General features: G+C 38.6%; 1 protein-coding gene across 5 annotated transcripts in view; it reads right to left on the bottom strand.

Annotated features, from left to right (window-relative positions):
- Nucleotides 1-20443, bottom strand: part of USP33 (ubiquitin specific peptidase 33) — a 58999-nt gene extending 38556 nt beyond the window's left edge. For 2 of the 5 annotated variants that reach the window (XM_064588956.1, XM_045897379.3), the window contains exons 1-5: nucleotides 20224-20425; nucleotides 15801-16031; nucleotides 2429-2560; nucleotides 2185-2238; nucleotides 1695-1757 (exon numbers count right to left, since the gene is read on the bottom strand). In XM_064588956.1, coding sequence (XP_064445026.1) covers nucleotides 1695-1757; nucleotides 2185-2238; nucleotides 2429-2560; nucleotides 15801-15875 — 324 coding nt within the window. In that variant the 5' untranslated portion in view covers nucleotides 15876-16031; nucleotides 20224-20425. Of the gene's footprint in view, nucleotides 1-1694; nucleotides 1758-2184; nucleotides 2239-2428; nucleotides 2561-15800; nucleotides 16032-18036; nucleotides 18556-20223 lie in introns of those variants that run through there. The other 3 variants (XM_045897382.3, XM_045897381.2, XM_045897380.3) reach the window with 3 other exon arrangements.
- Nucleotides 20444-22657: the final 2214 nt, after the last annotated feature.

The following is a 22657-nucleotide window of genomic DNA, read 5'->3' as shown; positions in this document are numbered from 1 at the left end:
GACTCTTGCTCATGACTTCAACCCCCACGCTAGGTGTAGAGATTACTAAAAAAAATAAACAAACTTAAAAAATTCATATAAGTGGGGTGCCTGGGTGGCTCCGTCAGTTAAGCATCCAACTCTTGATTTTGGTTCAGGTCATGATCTCAGGGCCGTGAGATTGAGCCCCGCATCCAGCTCTGCCTTCAATGGAGTCTGCTTCTCTCCCTCTCCCTCTGCCCCTCCCCTCATTTGCTCCTCATCTCTCTCTCTCAAATCTTTTTAAAAAATCATGTAAGAGGGGCGCCTGCGTGGCTCAGTTGTTAAGTGTCTGCCTTCGGCTCAGGTCATGATCCCAGGGTCCTGGGATCGAGCCCCCACATCAGGCTCCTTGCTCGGCGGGGAGCCTGCTTCTCCCTCTCCCTCTTCCTGCTGCTTCCCCTGCTTGTGCTCTCTCTCTGTCAAATAAATAAATAAAATCTTTAAAGAAAAAAAAAAATCATATAAGATAAACTCCTGGCCTTTGATGAGTAACAATATACTCAAAAGAGAAGAGTTAAAACTGGAACACCAAAAACACATTCTTCAGGTAAACTGCTAAAGTAGTGAATAGTACAATATCTAACCCTACTTTAGAAATTATTCTATTGTCATTTTTTACCACTGTTCAGCATGAAGACAAACAAGAGTAAGATTCTGTTTTGCAGTTAGCAAATAAGTGTAATACAAGAAAATAATTGACAAAAACACAGTAACAATTCTAGAAGATCAGAGTGGCAAAACAATGAGCCCAATGACATGAGTCAAAGCAAAAAACCGCTCAAGCAATAGTGAATGTATGATCTTGGATATATAAAGCTTTGGCCTTTCTCAACTGGAGTTCTGCAAGAAAATTTGTGCTCTACAGAAAATTATTTCAGTAACTATTTTTTCAATTCTCCTAAAAATGGTACATAGCACTACCATTCTAGATGCATAAAAGACAAGTAACGTATGTATAATGATGCCTGAGGACCTTGGGATATTCAGGCTTAATTAATTCTCTTGAGGAACCTTGACTGAGGACAATTCATGCTATAGAAATATCAATGTGAAAAAGACAGTTCATTCTCAAAAAACTTACAGTTTAGAAGGGGAGACTATAAAAGAGGCATGCCAGAATTACACACAAGCACCAAACCACCAGGGTGAAGTAAAAAGGGAACTCCAGTTAAGAGAATGTGCAGAAGGTAATAAGAGTTGAGACCTGAAGTTAGCCAGGTCCTATCACAAGTGGAGGCATCCACTCTTAACTTCAATCTTCACATCTCCTAAAATTCCAACTATCATCTTCATAAATCAGGAGGCAAAGTTCTTAAATCATTACTCTCTTAATTACAACCTCAATCTAATATTGATCTTAGCAAATCCCCTCCCCACCTTTTAAAAAGTATAAGCTAAGATTTAATTCCTCTTATATGAAAAAGGGCAAAATTTTGAACTGAAACTTGAAATAATGTTGTATTTGCTTTCCATTTCCTTCAGGCTCTCTTTAAAAAATATCTTGCATGAAAATTTTCTGTACACTGGGTAATATATGGAATTGCTGAATCACTGTATTGTACACCTGAAACTAATATAACACTGTATGTTAACTAACTGGAATTAAAAATAAAAGCTTAAAAAGCAAGGAAGCAAATAAATAGATAGATAGAAAAAAAATTTCTATATCATACCTGAGAGTGTATGGTGCTGTGATCTACTTGTGATTCACCACAACCAACATATGAACATCTATTCTATAAATAATTATACAAAAGAAAAATAAGGCATTTTATAACATGTGTAAATGAACAATAACACTGCAATTTCAATTAAATTTTGATCACACGTTTTAAATCAATGACTAAGTGACTTTACATAGTAAGTTATTTTAACCAAAAGGTATTAGGAACAGAAGAATAAAGTGAGAATATTTCTAAGCTAAAAGCTAATGCCACCTCTAATAAAAGGCAAGCATAAAATATTTTAATGATTTACTAAAACTCTGCAAAAGCAATGCAAGTTAAAACCCAGAGTTTACAGTTTAATTTTTGTTATCAGTAATGATCTTTTTAAAGTATATTCATTTATAAAATCCTCTGAATGTCAAAAAATCTTAGAGTTACCCTTATTCAGATATAAATTTTTATAATATTAAACTTTTGAAAAGGAACATACACATACCTCCAGGCATGCCCAAAGATTTGGTCCTCTGACTTTACAATCCTGACAAGTACCCTATGAAACAAAAATCACATAGACAACATTATCATTATATTGACACAGCCAAACACATACAATTGACTAGTAATATCATATAAAAAATTAGAACTCATGAACACACAGTATTATAGTAATTTATTTAAAAAATACATATTTGGGAGAAAAATGAGTAATTTTTTAAGGAAGGAAAAACTCTATATCTTACATGAGATTTTTGTATTAAGTCTTCTTTCGTTATTTCACCAACTGAATCCAAATGTGGACAATAATTTCGAAAAGCTGCCATTTTGTTAGAAATTTTTTCCTGTCTCCCAAGTATTTCCAAATGAGGTAATACCTACAGGACAAATAACCAAAAAATGTTAATTAAAAAATGCTAATATAGTAAAAATAATTAAAATAAAGGACAGGGTGCCTGAGTGGCTCAGTAGGTTAAGGTCTGCCTTCAGCTCAGGTCATGATCTTGGGGTCCTGGGATCAAGCCCAGCATCAGGCTCCCTCAATGGGGAGTCTGCCTTTCCCTCTCCCTCTGCCCCTCCCCACCCCACCCCCATCCCACCCCACCCCACCCCACCCCCGCTCATGTGCATGCATAGGCGCATGCGCTCTCTAATAAAATCGTCAAAAAAATAAAATAAAGGCTAAAATAATAAGCATATGTGTTTACAAGTCTACCCTAGAATATATTTTTCAAAATATACCTAGATTACCTTCATACTTTAAAATGCACATTGACAATTTATCTACAAAGTTAACATTTTATAAAGACTGACAATTATGAGGGCCCCTGGGGGGCTCAGCGGTTAAGCGTCTGCCTTCCCCTCAGGTCATGGTCCCAGGGTTCTGGGATTGAGCCCCAGACTGGGCTCCCCGCTAAGCTTCTCCCTCTCCCACTCCCATTGTTTGTGCTCTCTCTCTCTTTCTCTATCTCGCTGTCTCTCTCTCTGTCTCTCTTGCTGTGTCTAATATATAAATAAAATCTTAAAAAATAAAAAAGATTGACACCTATGTATCAATATAAATTTGTTTCTACAATATTTTTGCTACTTTTTCCCCTTTCTCTTTCCCATTTCACATTTTAGAATATAAATAAGAGAAAAAATTTCATTTATTCCATTTAAGTACTCTTTTTTTTTTTTTTTTTTAAGATTAACCCTTAGGCTGTAATAGGAATTAAAGGTAAAGAATAGTCAAATGGAAACATTTCTTTTCATACTAGCAGCAGCCCGTAGTGATGATATAAATGAAACTGTCTGGTATGTTAGCAGTATACCAAGATGGTCACAAATCAGAATTTCTCAACATTGGCACCACTAACACTTTGGGCCAGATCTTTCTTGTGGGAGTTTGTACTATGCATTTTAAGGTAATTAGCAACATTTTGCTTCTACCTATTAGATGCCAGAACACCCTCTCTATTCTGAGCTTTAACAACTATAGTATAAAATTATGTCCTCAAAGGGACAAAATCGTCCCAAGGTAAAAACCAAATTATCACAAGATCCTTTCAACAAACCTGAGGTGGAGTACCACTATTACCTTCATTTCATATAAGGTTAAGAGAAGCAAATCTGACTGACTTGCCATTGTTAGCATTTGGCAGAACGAGGATTTCAATCCACCTATGTATCTTATGGGTAAGAGCAAGACTGTGAAGTCAAATAGAATTGAGGATACCAGTAAGAGCAGGATGGCATAACTAACTTATGGAGCTATTTTAAGGATTAAATGAGGTAGTACACATATCAAGTGTGTAAATACACACACATAGTACTACGCATACACAAGCACATAAAATTTTATTAGGCACTCTGCAGCATCCCATTATATACTTTTTTAATATGACCAGTAGGTGTCATACCTCCCTTCCCCATATGACCACAAGTTTAAGACTTAGTGTCCCACATCGATTACAATTTTCCTAATATTCTTCAGGAGTTTCCTCAATTCCATTAAAATAAACAGAAGGCAAAATGTTTTGCAATCCCAATACACTTAACTTCCTCCAAGATATCACAATATTACAAATATAACTTATGAGAAAAAGAATGATAGGAATATTATGTCACTAAATTTTATCTATCTCCACTGCAAATCTTATAAATCATAGAGCTAACTGCTATACAGCATTCAATGCGTAGAAATCTTATGACTGGTTCAAGTAAACTGAGTGATTTCCAAGAAAAAGTCTCAAGTTTAAAATTCAGTACTTCTAGATCTTCTTTCGAAGTACATTCTTAATAACATGGCTTTTCATGCCCTTAGTTTATCTTTGCGGTTTGAGAACACTATTTGGGAACAAAATAAGAAACTTACTAGGAAAGAATAAACACTTATAAATGCTAAAATATTAACACATTAAACAAAAAGTTTCAATGAAATCCAATGAGTCCAATATTATCTTGCAACCTACAAAATGCAACGGGAAATCACCCTGGGGGTTAATAGTGAATAAATAGTTATTTCTAAATATTACATTATTACATAACATTAGGGATGCCTGGGTGGCTCAGTCGGTTAAGCATCTGACTCTTGATTTCAGCTCAGGTCATGATCTCAGGATCATGAGATTGAGCCCTGCATCAGGCTCCACACAAGTCTGCTTGAGATTCTTTCCCTCTGCCCCTCCCCATGCTCCAGACTTTCAGATGCATGAAGTTAAACTTAAAATAACTGTTAATATTTTCCATTTCTTATTTACATTTTAGGAAGAGTCTGGCAATCTTTCCCACATCTCACTTCCTTTTGTGCTTAGATATTTCTTCCCTCTCATCCAACTACCTCTACTGCCAGCCATTATGGAGTAACAGGAAACAGATTCACGCTCTCAACGTAATTAACTAAAAAGCCAGACAAAATATATAAAACAATGGTTATCAGACATTGAACAATAGGCAACAAGGCAACTGCCCCACCTGACTGCCTAGAAAGAACTTCTAGGCCATAGTACACATAGGAGAAAACCCAAACAGTCTAGCAATCTCCTTGAGTTGAAGGGGCAGTACTGAAAATGCAGAGAGGCCAAGGTGGCTAGAATTCACAAGGCAGAGTAACAGAGAGGAAGGAACTAAACACAGAGCAAATAAACTCATGAGATTTGTAGAGGGCTACCATCAGGTTTTTAGCTGAGAACTGATAAGCATGCATGTGCATGTGATTAAACTACCCTAAACAAGGGAAAGAACTACTGTAAAGGAGTAGGTAGAACAATCCTCACAGCCAATACAGATCTGTTTGTGCCCCCATCAGTAAGTTTAAAGTCTTCATAATACAGAAGGAACAAAGTACTCAGAGGGTATTGCCCCAGTAATAGGAAATAAAGTATCCCTAGACTAAAAACTACTTTTGTTCTGCCTTTAAAAAGCTCAAAACAATATTACAGGACCAAACTATTCCCAAGGCACTTAACTGTGTCCCAGAACAAAGCTAAGGATATTTAAAGCAATAATGATGAAGAAAAAAAAAAAACAGCACCAGACAAGATTTTAAAAATGGCAATGCCTGCATCCAATCAAAAATTACAAGACAGGAATGCAAGCTGGTACAGCCACTCTGGAAAACAGTATGGAGGTTCTTCAAAAAGTTGAAAATAGAGCTACCCTACGACCTAGCAATTGCACTACTATTCACCCCAAAGATACAAATATAGTGATCCAAAGGGACACCTGCACCCCAATGTTTATAGCAGCGATGTCCACAATAGCCAAACTTTATCCAGATGAATGGATAAAGATGTGGTATATATACATACACACAATGGACTACGCCTCAGTCATCAAAGAAATGAAATCTTGCCATTTGCAATGATGTGGATGGAACTAGAGGGTATTATGCTAAGCGAAATAAGTCAATCAGAGAAAGACAATTATATGATCTCACTGATATGGGAATTTAAGAAACAAGGCAGAGGATCATAGGGGAAGAGAGGAAAAAATAAAACAAGACGAAATCAGAGAGGGAGACAAACCATAAGAGACTCTTAATTGTAGGAAACAAACTGAGGGTAGCTGGAGGGGAGGGGGGTGGGGGGTTGGAGTAACTGGATAATGGACATTAAGGAGGGCATGTGATATAATGAGCACTGGGTATTATATAAGACTGGTCAATCACTGAACTCTACCTCTGAAACCAGTAATACATTACATATTAATTGAATTTAACTTTAAAAAAAATAAAAAGTATTGAGAAATAATCTTATCCAGCACAAATGTACCTCTCCTGTCCCCCTGCCCTAGTTTTCAGGGCACCCATCTGCTGTCTTAAGCCCACTCTCTTGAAATACCCCTGTGCTATGAAGATGTCCATGGGGCAGTAACCATATTTATGTTGTTCTATACTGTATCATATTTTGTCATCATTCAGTTATAAAATCTTTTATAATTCAAAAAAATTACAAGATATACAAAGAAGAAAAATCAGATCCACAGCAAGGAAAAAAAGAGATCCAGAGATAATACAGATGACAGGATAAAGGATACACATTTTATTTTTTATTTTTAAAGTAGGCTCCAGGCCCAGCTGGAGCCCAACACAGGCCTTGAACTCACAACCCTAAGATCAATACCTGAGCTGAAATCAAGAGTTGGACACTCTACTGACTGAGCCACCCAGGTGCCCCAAGGATACACATTTTAAAGAAAAACTACACTGCAAACTGAAATACAAAAAAAAGACTGAGAAAATTAAATAAGAGTATCACTCAGCTGGGTGCAAAAGTTCAAATTTGATGAAAAATAAAATCCTACAAATTAAAGCAACACAACGAACTCAAAGCACAGACACAGGAACAAATTACACCACGGCACATTAAAACAAGTTGCTTAAGGGGGGCAGTGCAGGCCACTGGCTTCCCCACAGCACCCTCCATGGGGCTGCCTTGCAGGCTAGGCGTGGCTAAAAACAAACCAACCAACCAACAAGTTGCTTAAAACCAGTAATAAAAAGAACATCTTCAAAGTACCCAAGAAAGGCCAATAATGTATGCTAGAAACAATGCAAGCCAGAAGACAGTGGAGCAACATCTGTACAGTATTGAAAGATCACTGTCAGGGCGCCTGAGTGGCTCAGTCGGTTAAGCATCTGCCTTGGGCTCAGGTCATGATCCCAGGGTCGTGGGATGGTGCCTGCTTTAGGCTCCCTGCTCAGTAGGGAGTCTGCTTCTCCCTCTCCCTCCACCCCTCTACCCTGACTCATGTCCTGTCCTGCATGCTCTCTCGCTCTAATAAATAAAAAATCTTTAAAATAAAATAAAAATGCTGAAACAACTTATTACCAGCATACCTGCACTGTAAAACCTACATATATGCTTCAATATTTTTTTTCATGCTCATATAATCAAATACAGAGAGACCTATATGGCCTTTTTTGGCCAGTAATACAGACATCCCTCTCTCTCAACTTTTTCTTGGATACACATATGTCATGATGCATGCCCTGCATAAATTATTCAATTAATTCTTCTATAGATGAATACTCTGTTTCCATATTCTGCCATTAAAAATACCCATATGATCTTGGGATGCTTGGCTGGTTTAGTCGGCGGAATGTGTGACTCTTGATCTCGGGATTCTGAGTTTGAGCCCCAAGTTAAGTGTAAAGATTACTTAAAAAAACAAAATCTTAAAAAAAATCTATATAATCTTAATACAGGCCAGTTTGTAAAATCAGATTTTGCAAGATTACATTTCAAAAATTATACAACTTACATTTCCACTAATAAAGCCATTTTCTGCACAGCAACACCATTTTCTCTACTAGCAATAAACATCACTGTATTTTTACTTTTGCCATTTAATAGGCACATTGTTAGATTTCACCAGTACTTTAATTTGCATTACTTGACAACCAGTGAGTTTGAGTGTCTTTTCATAAGTTCTATGGCCTCATAGATTTGCTTTCATTAACTACTACTTTGAAGTTTTTTTTGTTTTTTTTTTGTCTTCTGGATTCAAATAGAATTTCTACACTGCAGGGGTGCCTGGGTGGCGCAGTTGTTAAGCGTCTGCCTTCGGCTCAGGTCATGATCCCAGGTGCTGGGATCGAGCCCTACATTGGGCTCCCTGCTCCGCGGGAAGCCTGCTTCTCCCTCTCCCACTCCCCCTGCTTGTGTTCCCTCTCTTGCTATGTCTCTCTCTGTCAGGTAAATAAATAAAATCTTAAAAAAAAAAAAAGAATTTCTACACTGCAAATATTTTTTCAAACTTACTATTTGTTTATTAAGTTTTTAATTTTGATGAAATACACAAATTTATCATCTTAGCCATTTCTAAGTGTACAGTTCAGCAACATTATACAACATTCACACTGTTGTTCAACCAACATTCACATTGTTGTACAACCAATCTCCAGAACTCTTTTCATCTTGCAAAACTGAAACTCCACAGCCATTAAATAGGAGCTCTCCATTCAACCTCCCACCAGCCCCTGGCAACCACCATTCTACTTTATCTCTATGAATTTGACTAGTCTGGGGATCCAAAGAGGTTTTTCAGAGGAATTATACAGTATGTCTTTGTGATGACATTATTTTACTTAGCCTAATGTCCTAAAGATTCATCCATTTCATAAGCATGTCAGAATTTCCTTCCTTTTCCAGGCTGAATAACATTCAGTTGTGTTTGTATATACACCACATTTTGTTAATTCATTCATTGATCACTGGACACTTGGGTTGCTTTCACCTTTTGGCTATTGTGAATAATGCTGCCATGAACACAACCGTACAACTATCTCTTCAAATCCTTGCTTTTACTTCTTTTGGGTAGATATCCAGAAGTGAAATTGCTGGATCAGGGGTGCCTGGCTGATTCAGTTGGTAGAGCACACAAGTCTTGATCTTGGGGTTCTGAGTTTGAGTTTCATGTTGGATGTGGAGACTATTTAATAAATAAATAAACTTTGAAAAAAATAAATTGTTGGATCATATGGTAATTCTATTTTTCAATTTTTGAGGAATCACCATACTATACATATACATATATACCAGCAGCCATAGTGGCTGCACCATTTTACATTCCCAGTCCAATGCACAAGGGTTCCAATTTCTCCACATCCTCACCAACCCTTACTTTTCTAGGTTGTTTTTTTTTTCCCCTGGTTTTTTGATAGTAGCTATCCTAATAGGTGTGAGGTGATTTTGCTGTGGTTTTGATTTGCATTTCCCTAATGATTAGTAATGTTGAGTATCTTTTCATGTATTCATTAGCCATTTATTTATATACCTTCTTTAGAGAAATGTCTATTCAACTCTTGTTTTTTAATTGGGTTGTTCGTTTCTTTTTGTTGTTGAGTTGTAGGAGTCCTTTACATATTCTGGGTATTTAACTCCTTATCAGATATATGATTTGCAACATATTTTTACCCATTCCATAGGTTGCCTTTTTACTCTCGACTGTGCCCTCTGATGCACCGCTTTTAATGTGATATAGTCAAATTTATCTATTTACCTTTGTTGCCTGTGCTTTTGGTGTCATATCCAAGGAATCACTGCCAAATCCAATGTCACAAATGTTTTCTTCTAAGAGTTTTAGTTCTGTGCTTGCTTCGGCAGCACATATACTAAGAGTTTTAGTTCTTATGCTTAGGCCTTTGATCCATTCGAGTCAATTTTTCTATGCGGTGTAAGGTAAGCATCCAACTTCATATGTTTGCATGTGGGTATATAATTTGCCCAATTCCCTTTGTTGAAAAGACCTTTCCCCTCTTTGTTTTTTTTTTAAAGATTTATTTATTTGACAGAGAGAGAGAGAGAGGGAACACAAGCTGGGGGAACAGCAGAGGGAGAGGGAGAAGCAGGCTTCCCGCAGAGCAAGGAGCCCAATGTGGGGCTCGATCCCAGGACCCCGGGATCACGACCTGAGCCGAAGGCAGACGCTTAACTGACTGAGCCACCCAAGCGCCCCGACCTTTCCCCTCTTTGAACAGTCTTGGCACTCTTGTCAAAAAACATCTTATCATATATATGAAGGTTATTTATGGACTCTATGCTATTCCACTAGCTTATGTCTGTCTTAATACCAATACTGCTAACTTTCTTACAGTATCCTTTATCATTAAAGGCTTTAATTTTTATAAAATCAAACATGTCTCTTATAATAGCTTGAGTTTCTAATCTTAAAATTTCCTAGTCCATATAGCTAAAGCTGTAGAATAACCTTAACTAGTTGTTAAAGAAGGCTTTAATCCATCTGGGGTTTATCTTAAGACAGGAACCCCAATTTTATTTTCTTCCAGATGGGCAGACAGTTGTACCAGCACCACTTACTACACAATCTACCCATCACCTACTGAACTGTAATACTATCTTTACGTTTATTACTCTTGCACATATTTCTGGATCCTTCATTTTGTTCCAATAATCTAATTATGCCAATACCATATTTAATCTGAATACATGGAATGTAGAGTATTTCAAAAACTGTAAGACATTCCTCATTCACTATTCCTTTTCAGTTTCCTTGGCTATTCTCTGAATATACTAGAAAACACGATAGTTTTACCTCTTGTTTTCCAGTATTAATTATTTAACTTTATTGTTTTAATGCATTTACTAGAATCTCTAAGGCAATGTTAAATATAAAAATGTTAAAAAAAAAAAAAGTGATTTTGGGCATCCATTTCTGGGTCTTTGTTTTAATGGTCTAGCCACTTAGGATATTTGCTGTAATTTCCTCCTATTCTTAATTTACTTTGATTTTTTTTTTTAAGATTTTATTTATTTATCTGAGAGAGAGAGACTGAGAGAGAGAGAGCATGAGAAGGGGGAGGGTCGGGAGGGTCAGAGGGAGAAGCAGACTCCCTGCCGAGCAGGGAGCCAGATGCGGGACTCATCCAGGGACTCCAGGATCATGACCTGAGCCGAAGGCAGTCGCTTAACCAACTGAGCCACCCAGGCGCCCAATTTACTTTGATTTTTTAAATTAGAATTCTTTTTTTAAAGTAAGTTCTAAGCCCAATATGGGGCTTGAACTCACGACCCCAAGATCAAGAGTCATACGTTCTACTGACCGAGCCAGCAAGACGCCCCTAATTAGAAATGGCCAAGATTTTTATTTATTTATTTGAGAGAGTGAGGAGAGACAAGGAGCAGGGAGAGGGGCAGAGGGAGAAGCAGACTCCCCACTGAGCAGGGAGCCTGATGTGGGGCTCGATCCTGGGACTCCGGGATCATGACTTGAGCCGAAGGCAGATGCTCAACGGACCCAGGCACCCCAGAATTGGCCTTAATGAACTTTATTAAATGTCTTCTCAGCAGCTACTGATGATTTACTATATTCCTTATTTCATCCACTGATATAATCTATTAACAGATTTGATACGAATGATCCTTGCATTGGTATGCCTATGGGTCAAAATGTACTATTAGTCTGTTGCTTCATATCTAGATTCTATTGGTTAATATCGTATTTAGAAATTTTGCAAGTGAAATTGACCTTTTTGGGTAACATTTTTATCAGGGATAAAAGTACATGTGCTTCACAGAATACATTCAGTAGCTTTGCATCTTCTATACCATAGAAAAGGTTTTATTATTTATTATTATTATTGTATGTTCTTTATAAATTAAATGAAACTCAGCTGTGAAATTATCTGCTATGGTGCCTCTTTGCAGGACATATCTTCAATCATCTTCTGACCCTTTAGTGGGAATGGGTCAATTCAAGTTTTTCACTTCTTGGATCAAATTTACTAATTTATATTTTGCTATTAAATCATGCATGCCCTCTCAATTTTCAACTTTACATCATAGCATGCATGTAATATTCTCAAGAAAATTGCATAACATTCCATTAATCTCCCCTATATCCATGTGTCTTTGAGGTTTCCTTTCTCGTTCCTAATCTTGTGCATTTTTACTTGATTTTATTTTCTTCTACAGAGGTTTATCTAGTTCATTGGTCTCTGCAAAGAACCAGCTTTGTGATTTATCCTTTCCACTATTTTTGTTCTGTTGTTTCCAATTCCATTAATTACAGCTTTATCTTTAATTTCCATGTCGTACTTGGTTTTGGTTTTATTTTCTTAATCCCTAAATATGAGTACTAAATTCTCTTTTTTTTCCTCACTTAATAAAAGTATTTAATTAGTATGCATTTTCCTTTAAATATCAATGTTGGCCAATTAAACGGAAATTTTCTCATTGCTTTCTAGATAATCTTATCTTGCTTTTGATTTTAGAATGTTTTAAGTCCATCATTAGAACAGATACATAAAAGGTATATTCACAAATGAATACCACACAACAGTTTGACCACTTTAAATGGATGGATAATTTATCAACAGGGATAGATCTAAAGTACATAATGTTGGATTGGAAAAAAAGGAAGATACAGAATGATATGTACTGTATGAAACCACTGAAGTAAAAATTTAAAACCTGCATTACAGCACACTGTATCTGGATGTAGACATCCTATAAAAATATAGTCATTGAAGGTTATGTACTCTGTTGCCTCAAAACAAAGAAATGGGGACTGGGGAAAGATTAAGTACTCTCTGTTCTGGTGTCTTGTATTAATCTTTTGGTATCTAAACAATTTAATGAGAACTAGTGCATGTAAACAAAAGCTAATAATTTGTACCAAGGCAATTTAGTATTCCTTACAATTAAACATAACACTATCAAAATAGAAGGCCCTTAATATTCTAGTTACCTAGTTTTACTCAATTAATTCACTATGGTAACAAAATCATTCTTTTATTCCTTCTTTTGATAAAGATTTACTGAGAGTAGGATATTTAGACACAAGAGGACAAGGCAACAGAGGTTCTAAGCTACTTCAATTTCTTCTCCAGTGTATACCAAAAGAAAGAAGGCATGCATGCTTTCACTCTGGTCTGACAGTTTGCCCAGGGAAGACAGGTACTAGGCATTAGAAAAGACAGACAACACAAAGGCAGTGAAAATAAATGTAAATGAAAATGCCTTTTTTTAAGTATATAGATGTAGATCCCACAAAACTCTGAGATTCCTTTAGAAGCTTGTGGTTCACAGGATGGGAATCACCAGGGAGCACAAGAAAATTCAAGCTCTGCATGGAAATTAAGGCTTTTCATAATTGACCCCAATTTGTCCTTACCTTTACAATCTTTTATCTGGCAACCTTTTCAGCAAACTTTTCCTCTAACTACCCTAACTAGACTTATTTGAAATTTTCTCAGCCTTATAATGATGGCAATAACCCCAACTAAAAAATGTTCCTGGACGAATTCATGTTCTATGATGTACAGCTCAATTGCCCATCTGCAGATTCAAAACTGCTTCTGAAGTTATTACTTTTAAGCAGGGGGAAGGAGGGAATACCTTGGCAGTACAATCAAGTTTCATGCCCAAAATTCTACCCTTGCCATCCAAAAAAACAGAAGAGCACATATTCAAGTTTTAGGAAAAGCAAAGGGACCTGTGTCATTAATATTTGTTACACATCAGGACATAGTTGGTGACCTAATAAAAAACCTTTTAATATGGAGAAACCATCTGCATTCCATTGTCTAGTCTATTCTAAAAGGTAAAGCTATTTATAGAGTCAGATTCAAGCAACCATGAGAAAAAATTTATGTCAGGAAAACTGGTAAATAATTTATAGTCATAGAGAAGATTGATATGAATCCAGAAAGTCTTTACTAGCAGGTGGCAGAACTGTTCGTATTTTTAACAAAACTCTGGATAAAGGCACAGAAGGCAGGCTTGCAAAATCTAGTTATAAAATTTTAAAAATTAAGCTTTTTAGAGGTGCCTGGCTGGCTCAGAAGAGTATGCGACTTTTTTTTTTTTTTTTTAAGATTTTATTTATACATTTGAGACAGAGATACAGAGAGAGAGAACAAGAAGGGGGAAAGGCAGAGGGAGAGTGAGAAGCAGGCTCCCCACTAAGCCAGGAGCCCAATGTGGGTCTCAATCCCAGGACCCTGGGATCATGACCCAAGCCGAAGGCAGACACTTAACCATCTAAGCCACCCAGGCGCCTCAAGTATGCAACTCTTGATCTCAGGGTCGTTAAGTTTGAGCCCCACGTTGGCAGTTTACTTAAAAAAAAAAACACAAAAACTAAAACCTAAAAAATAAACAAATAAATTTTTTTATGTAACTTGTAAATGTTTTTTTATAGGTAATGGAGAGTAAAGAGTACACTTGTGATGTACAGAATTTTGAATCACTACATTGTACGCCTGAAGCTAATATTCCATTATATGTTAATTATATATACTGAAATTAAAATTAAAAACAAAAAATAAATTAAATTGAAAATAACAGTTCTTTTTTTTTTAAGATTTCACTTATTCATTTGATAGAGAGCACAAGTAGTGGGGAGAGGTAGAGGGAGAGGCAAAGGGAGAGGCAGAGAGAGAGGGAAAAGCAGGCTCCAGGCTGAGCAAAGAGCCTGAAGTGGGGCTGCATCCCGGGACATGGAGATCATGACCTGAGCCGAAGGCAGACGCTTAACCATCTGAGCCACCCAGGTGCCCCTGACAGTAATAGGTTGTTTTTCTTTTTTTTAAGATTTTATTTTTTATTTGACAGAGAGCAAGAGTAGGAACACAAGTAGGGGGAGTGGGAGAGGGAGAAGCAGGCTTCCCACCGAGCAGGGAGCCCCGATGCGGGGCTCAATCCCAGGACCCTGGGATCATGACCTGAGCCAAAGGCAGATGCTTAACGACTGAGCCACCCAGGCGCTTGGAAAAATAAGCTAAAATTAACAAAGATGGTCATACCATATCCTATATTAGGGTTCAAAGAATCTACTGTCTAAAGTGACACTAAAAAGAAAAGGGTTTCAAGTATTTAGAATCCAGACTCTAGGAGATGCATGGAACAACAGTGCAATTCTTACTCAATTTATCAATAGGTTTCAGGATAAAAAGAGTAATCGGTCTTGGGCACCTGGGTGGCTCAGTCGGTTAAGCGACTGCCTTCGGCTCAGGTCATGATCCTGGAGTCCCGGGATCGAGTCCCGCATCGGGCTCCCTGCTCGGCAGGGAGTCTGCTTCTCCCTCTGACCCTCCTCCCTCTCGTGCTCTCTCTCTCTCATTCTCTCTGTCTCAAATAAATAAATAAAATCTTTAAAAAAAAAAAAAGAGTAATCAGTCTTATCGTATTCATAAACTAGATTATATCTGGAATATTTTATTTATGAAGAATACTAAAAGCTACAGGGGCGCCTGGGTGGCTCAGATGGTTAGGCAGATGATGGATAGGCTTGGGTCATGATCCCTGGGTCCTGGGATCGAGCCCCATGTCCGGCTCCTGGCTCAGCAGGGAGCCTGCTTCTCCCTCTTACTCTCCCCCTGCTTGTACTCTCTCTCTCCATCTCTGTGTCTCAAATGAATAAATAAAATCCTTAAAAAAAAAAAAAAAGAATACTAAAAGCTACAGAATAAGAATACCTTCCATAGAAATCCTTTAAAATAAATAGTTTGGAAACTATCTTGTAAGACAACACTGTGGCTAAGAGTAGTTTCTGGAGCAAGGCTACTTAGGTTCAAACCCAATTTCCCTATGTCCTAGGTTTGTGACCAGGGTTATTTCTCTGTGCCTCAATTCCCTCATCTATAAAATTGAGATAACCATAAATATCTACCTCATGGAGTTCTGGAGTATGTATAAAGCACATACAAAGTGCTGCGGCACCTGGCTGGCACAGTCTGTTAAGCATCTGACTCTTGGTTTCGGCTCAGGTCATCATCTCATGGGTCATGAGATCTAGCCGCCTCTGGCTCTGAACTCAGCAGGGAGTCTGCTTGAAGATTCTCTCCGTCTTCCCCTCCCGACTTGAGCATGGTTGTGCACACACTCTCTCAAATAAATAAATCTTTTAAAAATAAATAAATAAATAAAATTTAAAAATACATATAAAGTGCTTTAAACAGAGACAGTAAACAATAAAATATTTACTACTATGTGAAATAATTCAAGTATGGACTTTTAGACAGAAGACAAAGGTTGGCAGACTTGATATATGTGTTCCAATTATTTGGACATAATGATTCTTTAAGTATGAGGAATACTTTTTTTATGTAACTGGAGAAAGTTAGCACTAGTAAACCCAATCAATGGTGAAGATTTTCAATGATTAGAGCTATTAAGAGATCCGGAAGTGGGTGGAAAAACTCCCTCAACTCCCCTTTGTTTGATAGGATAATTCTGAGGCAGTTCCACAAAAATCTCCACAGGATTAACCCCCCAACACACACACCAGATCCCATTCATTGGCCTTTTTTCCCTTCCTTAAATCTTTACCCACTCCCTCACTGCTGCTTCCAGCATCTCACCTGCACCCATGTCTTTTCGTTTTTTGGTTTTTTTTTTTAAATTTAAGTAAGCTCTACTTAACATGGGGCTTGAACTCATGACCCCAAGATCAAGATTCACATATTCTACCAACTGAGCCAGCCAGGTGCCCCTGCACCTGTTTTTATCTAAAGGCCTGCTTTCAAGATAGCACTTCAGAGAAACTACAAGGACCACAAAAAGTAATGCTACGGACATCTAGCTCAACCTAAAGCTGCCCAAAGGAATCTCCTGGTCTCAATCTTCTCCCAATTACAGTTCATTCTGCATTCATGTGGAATACATACCTCTTCTGATCAAACACCTTTAATGAATGAAGTCTTTCATAATTTGTCTTTTTCATCTCCTATTACTATCTTACATAACCCATAACTTACTATCAGCCAATTGTTCTACCAATCCTGTGCTTGCTTCGGCAGTACATATACAAATTGTTCTACCAATCCTTTCTTAAATATAACTCGTATCTTTTCAGAAACCCAATTATCTTTCTATTTTAGAAATGTCCTACAATATTCCCCTGTTGAAAACCTTTCAAAGCTCACTCATCTCAAATAACATCTCTACCAAGACTCAATAACAAGTAACGTCTCCCTCACCTAAATTCCTGGTTATAATACTCATAAGACACTTACAGTAGTAGTGGGGAAAAAAAAAACAACTACCCTACCTGACCAGAAGTTTGACTATACTTCTTTGAAGGCAGAAACAACGTTTCATTATTTTTATTTTCCAAAGGGCTTTCCCTGGTAAACTCACAGATATTTACTTACTTAGCCTTCTAAGATAACTTTATTTTGATACACGCACAATTTTTAAAATATTAGTTCTCAGAGCACCTGGCTGGTTCAGTCAGTAGAGCATGGGACTCCATCTCAGGGTCATGAGTTCAAGCCCCACAATGGGCATAGTGCTCACTTTAAAAACATAATAATAAAAATAAAAGTTCTCTTAATATATACACTATACATATATATACCATACAAAATTCATGCTCCTTTTTATAGATGATTATACCACTGTACTTATCTTGGAATCTTTGGAGCTATCCTATTTATCAAAATGCTCTTGCCATCACATGCAGACTTGAAAAAAAAAAAGTTTAAAAACTATACTAAAGGAACTGTTACTGGGGCACTGTCTGGTTCAGTCGGAGAAGCATATCACTCTTGATCTGGGGGTTGTTAATTCAAGCCCCATGTTTGGTGTAGAGATTACTTAATAATTAAAACTTTAAAAAAAAAGCTAGGGGCGCCCGGGTGGCTCAGTGGTTAAGCGTCTGCCTTCGGCTCAGGTCATGATCTCAGGGTCCTGGGATCGAGTCCCGCATCGGGCTCCCTGCTCAGTGGGGAGCCTGCTTCTCCCTCCCCCACTCCCCCTGCTTGTGTTCCCTCTCTCACTGTGTCTCTCTCTGTCAAATAAATAAATAAAATCTTTAAAAAAAAAATTAAAAAATAAAATTAAAAAATAAAAAAAAGCTGTTACTTATTACTTTTAAAAAGATACCCATATTTCAAATTTCTCACCATAAATCTTTCATCATTTTTGTACTTCATGCTCTTGCAGAGTCCACAGTCTTATTTTATAATTCACAGTGCTTTAATATCTATCTGAATTCCAATTTTTATAAAAGGTTACTTCAGCAAGATTATTTCAGGCTTTAATGAAATTCTGACCCTTACACAATTTTGAAATGCTTCTGTCATGGGAAAAGACTTTACTTCTTGGCATTCCTAATTTAGAGACTTGGCATGAGGTTCAACTAAGATTGCACATGTGAAAGGTCATTGAAAATTCTAACAGCAATACATAAAAATTAAAAATTATCTCAACTCAGAATTTCAAATATTTAAAATAAACTACTACAATCTAATGCCATTAAACTGCACTGTTATTTGGTTATTGGTAGTTTATGAAAGACAAAAAGTGAAAGTTGGCAATAAACGAGATCAAAAATGAGATGTAATCTTAAGTAGACTATCCCTCTTGCATACAGCAGGTCAAATATTTTATTCCTGGAATATTTTTCATATAATCCTTTTCTTCCAATCCTACCAAAGTCAATGAAATAACACAAACCGGGCGCCTGGGTGGCTCAGTTGGTTAAGCAACTGCGTTCGGCTCAGGTCATGATCCTGGAGTCCCAGGATCAAGTCCTGCCATCGGGCTCCCTGCTCGGCAGGGAGTCTGCTTCTCCCTCTGACCCTCCCCCCTCTCATGCTCTCTCTATCTCATTCTCTCTCAAATGAATAAATAAAATCTTTAAAAAAAAAAAAGAAAGAAAGAACACAAACCTACCAACATAATATAACTATTACTACTCCCTTTTATAAAACTAGCATCATCTATCAATAAGATTCCTACTTTTTCCCTTATTTATATTAATATTAATTCATTAACAATATTTGTATTAGGTTCAAGTCAAATAGCTTATTATCTGATTCGATCAGACCTTCCCAAATGATAAAATCCCCTCAACTAGAAATGATTTGAAGACAGCCTCGTTATATTTTAAACAGATTTTTCTTAAAGAAAAAACAATCTACTTAAACTTTAAAAATTATATAATTCTAGGGGTGCCTGGGTGGCTCAGATAGTTAAGCGTCTGCCTTCAGCTCAGGTCATGACCCCAGGGTCCTGGGATCAAGCCCCACATCAGGCTCCTGGCTCAGCGGGGAACCTGCTTCTCCCTCTCTGTCTGCCTCTCCCCCTGCTCATGCTCTCTCTTTCTGTCTGTATCTCTGTGTCTCAAATGAATAAATAAAATCTTAAAAAAAAAATTTTTTTTTAAATTAAAAATTATGTAATTCTAAATATCTATTAAACAAGACGTCTAGAGATCCCTGTGGTAAAATTCATCCTCAGTTTAGAGCCTATGCATGCTCCTGCTAGGATTTTACCCTCTGGCCCAATTTTCCAGGCCTAACACTAATTATAAGAGAATGTAAACCCTAAAAATGTTTAAGTTGAGTGCAAAACACCTAGAAGATTCTCAAACAATAGTTCAACTTGCACCCGGTAAACATACAAATGAAGAACATTTTGTACTTGGTAAATATATATGACTAAAAGTCTGGAAAACTACACACTATGAAAATTCGACACAAACAAAAGCTGCTGATGGACAGACTGTACGGGACAACCTCTGAAACAACATGGATCAAATACTGGTCGGAGAAAAATTCCAGGGACGATGACACCTAGGATTTTCCCGTTAATAACAATGAATAACGGGGCTTTGGGGCTGCATGAATAGGTCCGATCACCTCAAATTGCGCTACAAAGCGAAACCAAGACCTAGGATCCAGCGCGCTGCGGGGCTTTCAATCGTCTGCGCCCACCATGGGGGGCTGGCAAATCGGATGGGACACCGTGGAAAGGAGCGGGGCCCCTCTCAGGGATTCGCTTCACCCCTCCAGCCTCCCGCTTCCCAGGGGAGCGCCCCCTGGGGGACCCTTCCTCATATCTGCAACTGACTTGCGTCCTTCGTCGATCCCCGCCGTGGCGGCCACCAGATCATTACTGTAGTAACGCGGAGCACAGAGACCTAGGCCTTCATCTCCCCCGCGCGCCCACCACCACCAAAGACTAAGAAAAAGAAGCCACTGCAGCGGCTGCAGCCCCAGAGCTTGGGAGCGAGAACCGAGAGCGGCTCCTGGCGGCAGGCGAAGCGCCCTTCGGCCCCGCGCCCCTCCCAGGAGCGCCGCGCTCACCTCCACGGCCTTCCCCGCGGACCCCGCCAGCGCGGCCAACGGTGGCCTGCGGCCGCACCTCCGCAAAATCCTCTTTCACTCCCCGGGATTCGGAGAGGGGAGGCGTCGCGTCAGGAGGGCCGCGAAATGGCTCCGCAGCGCTGCCCGCGGGGTACCCGCCTCCCGCACCGGCCACTTCCCGCAGCAGCCGCAGCTCCTTCCGGTGTCTCCGCGGACGCCGCAGGCGTCTGGGGCGTCTGGGGCGTCGCGGGAGGGCGGGAAGGGGCGGAGCTGCCGAGACAACCAGCCCCACCCCTGGGGCGTGGCCGCGGTGGCTGGACCCAGGTGCAGAGACCGTGGTGTGTCCTAACCCCTGGGACTTGCAGAGTGGCTCTGCTGCTGGGACGGAGTACTTGCAGAGCAGTTTTAGGCTTCGGGCTCTTGTCATTTTTACACATATTCTCCCCCTCTTCTACATTCACACTATACGACCTTTGGCAGGTCTTGTTTCAATGCATTAGAGAATTTGCATTAGGGCTGGCCACTGAAGGGCCTTAGGTTTCCAACCTTATGCAAAGAAATATTAGACAACATAACTCAACGCTGTTTTTTCTCCTCTTTCTTCTCCCAACTTCTTAGGGCTTAGATTCTCTGAAAGTAATTTATTTTCCTTTTCCACATCTGCAAAGGAGAAATTCATCTCTCCTGTTTTCCCCTAGGCCAAAATCAAGATAAAATGAAATATTTATTGAAATCTTAGCATCTGCTTAGTGCCGAGAGCGCTGAAAGAGACATACCTTCTAATAGGTCCGAGGTGATCGGACCTATTCATGCAGCCCCAAGACCTTCTAAGGTCTTCTAACTTAAAATTTGTTCAATTGATTACTACGCAAACAGTAAAAACAGTTAATGAAAATTATTGTTAAAATTGCCAGTTTCAATCTGATTATCTCTAACTTTATAGTTTCCAGAATGGGAGCATGTAGCCAAGTACTATGCAAAATGATCAATCTCCATCAGAATCAAGTAGAAAATATGGGAGCTTCTACTTCTATTTTTATGATAAAAGTGGAAAAAAATGAACCTTTGCTAGCTATATAGGAATTGACACCAATACCTCGGTTTGCACCACAAAGGGTCACCTACCTGGGTTCACTGAGAGAGGATGGAGGTTTCACAATTTGGAGGATGCCTATGACACTACCACTCCTTTTTTTTTTTTCAGCATATTTCGAAATATTATGTTTACATACTACAGGATGTAGGCAATGTGGTTAATTTTTATTTTAAAAATCGAATATCTAAATGTTTTAAATATTACTCCTTTGTTAAGAGGTAAGAGTGATCATGAAAAACATTTGTTCTCTTGATGTCTTGTTATCTGGTATCAGACTTAAAGGAGAATTGTGTGGATTTATTTGAAAAAAGACAGTGTTGGGGCACCTGGTGTCTCAGTCGGTGAGGCATCTGCCTTCGCTCAGGTCATGATCCCAGGGCCCTGGGCTCCTTGCTCAGCGGGGAGCCTGCTTCACCCTCTTCCTCTGCTGCTCCCCCTGCTTGTGCTCTCTCACTCTCTCTCTGTCAAATAAATAAATTTTTTAAAAATCTTTTTTAAAAAAAGAAAAAGACCGTGTTCTAGATTTTCTAACATTTGCTGTGATAGCAAGAGGCTGCTCTCATCAATATGCTAGTTGCAAAATTTTTTTAATGTGTACATTTAATATTTAATCAAAGTAAAAATGTGGGGGAGAAGAAATGAAGGAAAGGAAGAAGAAAAGAAATATGGGTAGGAAGAGGGAGAAAGGAAGACAATTAAGTGGTTATATCAAGACAAATACCTTCTCCAGGGGCACCTGGGTGGCTCAGTCATTAAGCATCTGTCTTGGGCTCAGGTCATGATCCCAGGGTCCTGGGATCAAGCCCCACATCAGGTTCCCTGCTTAGTGGGAAGCCTGCTTCTCCCTCCCCCACTCCCCCTGCTTGTGTTCCCTCTCTCACCGTGTCTCTCTCTGTCAAATAAATAAATAAAATCTTTTTTAAAAATAAAATAAATTAAATTTTAAAAAGGACAAATACCTTCTCATTTTTGCAATTGAGTAATGGCAAGTGAAAATGGCACAAAACATATATTTGATGTTCATATGCCTGAGACAGAATAAGCCTTGGCAAAAGCTCTTCCCCTAGTCAGACATACTATTATCAGATACTCCAAACTTCGATCCCTCATTCACCTGGCTAACTACAGCCCTGATATTCCTTTTTTAAAGATTTTGTTAATTTTGTTTTTCATTTTCAGAGAGAGCGATAGAGAGCATGAGCGGGGGGAAGGGCAGAGGGAGAGGGAAAGAGAGAATCTCAAGCAAACTCCTCCCTTAGCACAGAACCCAACATGGGGCCGGATCTCACAGCCCCAAGGGATCTCACAACCCCAAGATCACAATCTAAGCTGAAATCA

This window comes from Mirounga angustirostris, unplaced genomic scaffold, assembly GCF_029215605.1.
Source record: "Mirounga angustirostris isolate CCGP_5_RB_7025 unplaced genomic scaffold, mMirAng1.0.hap1 SCAF_4, whole genome shotgun sequence".
Lineage (NCBI taxonomy): Eukaryota > Metazoa > Chordata > Mammalia > Carnivora > Phocidae > Mirounga > Mirounga angustirostris.
Note: the sequence above shows the minus strand (reverse complement) of the source record. Positions and strands in the feature narration are given on the sequence as shown.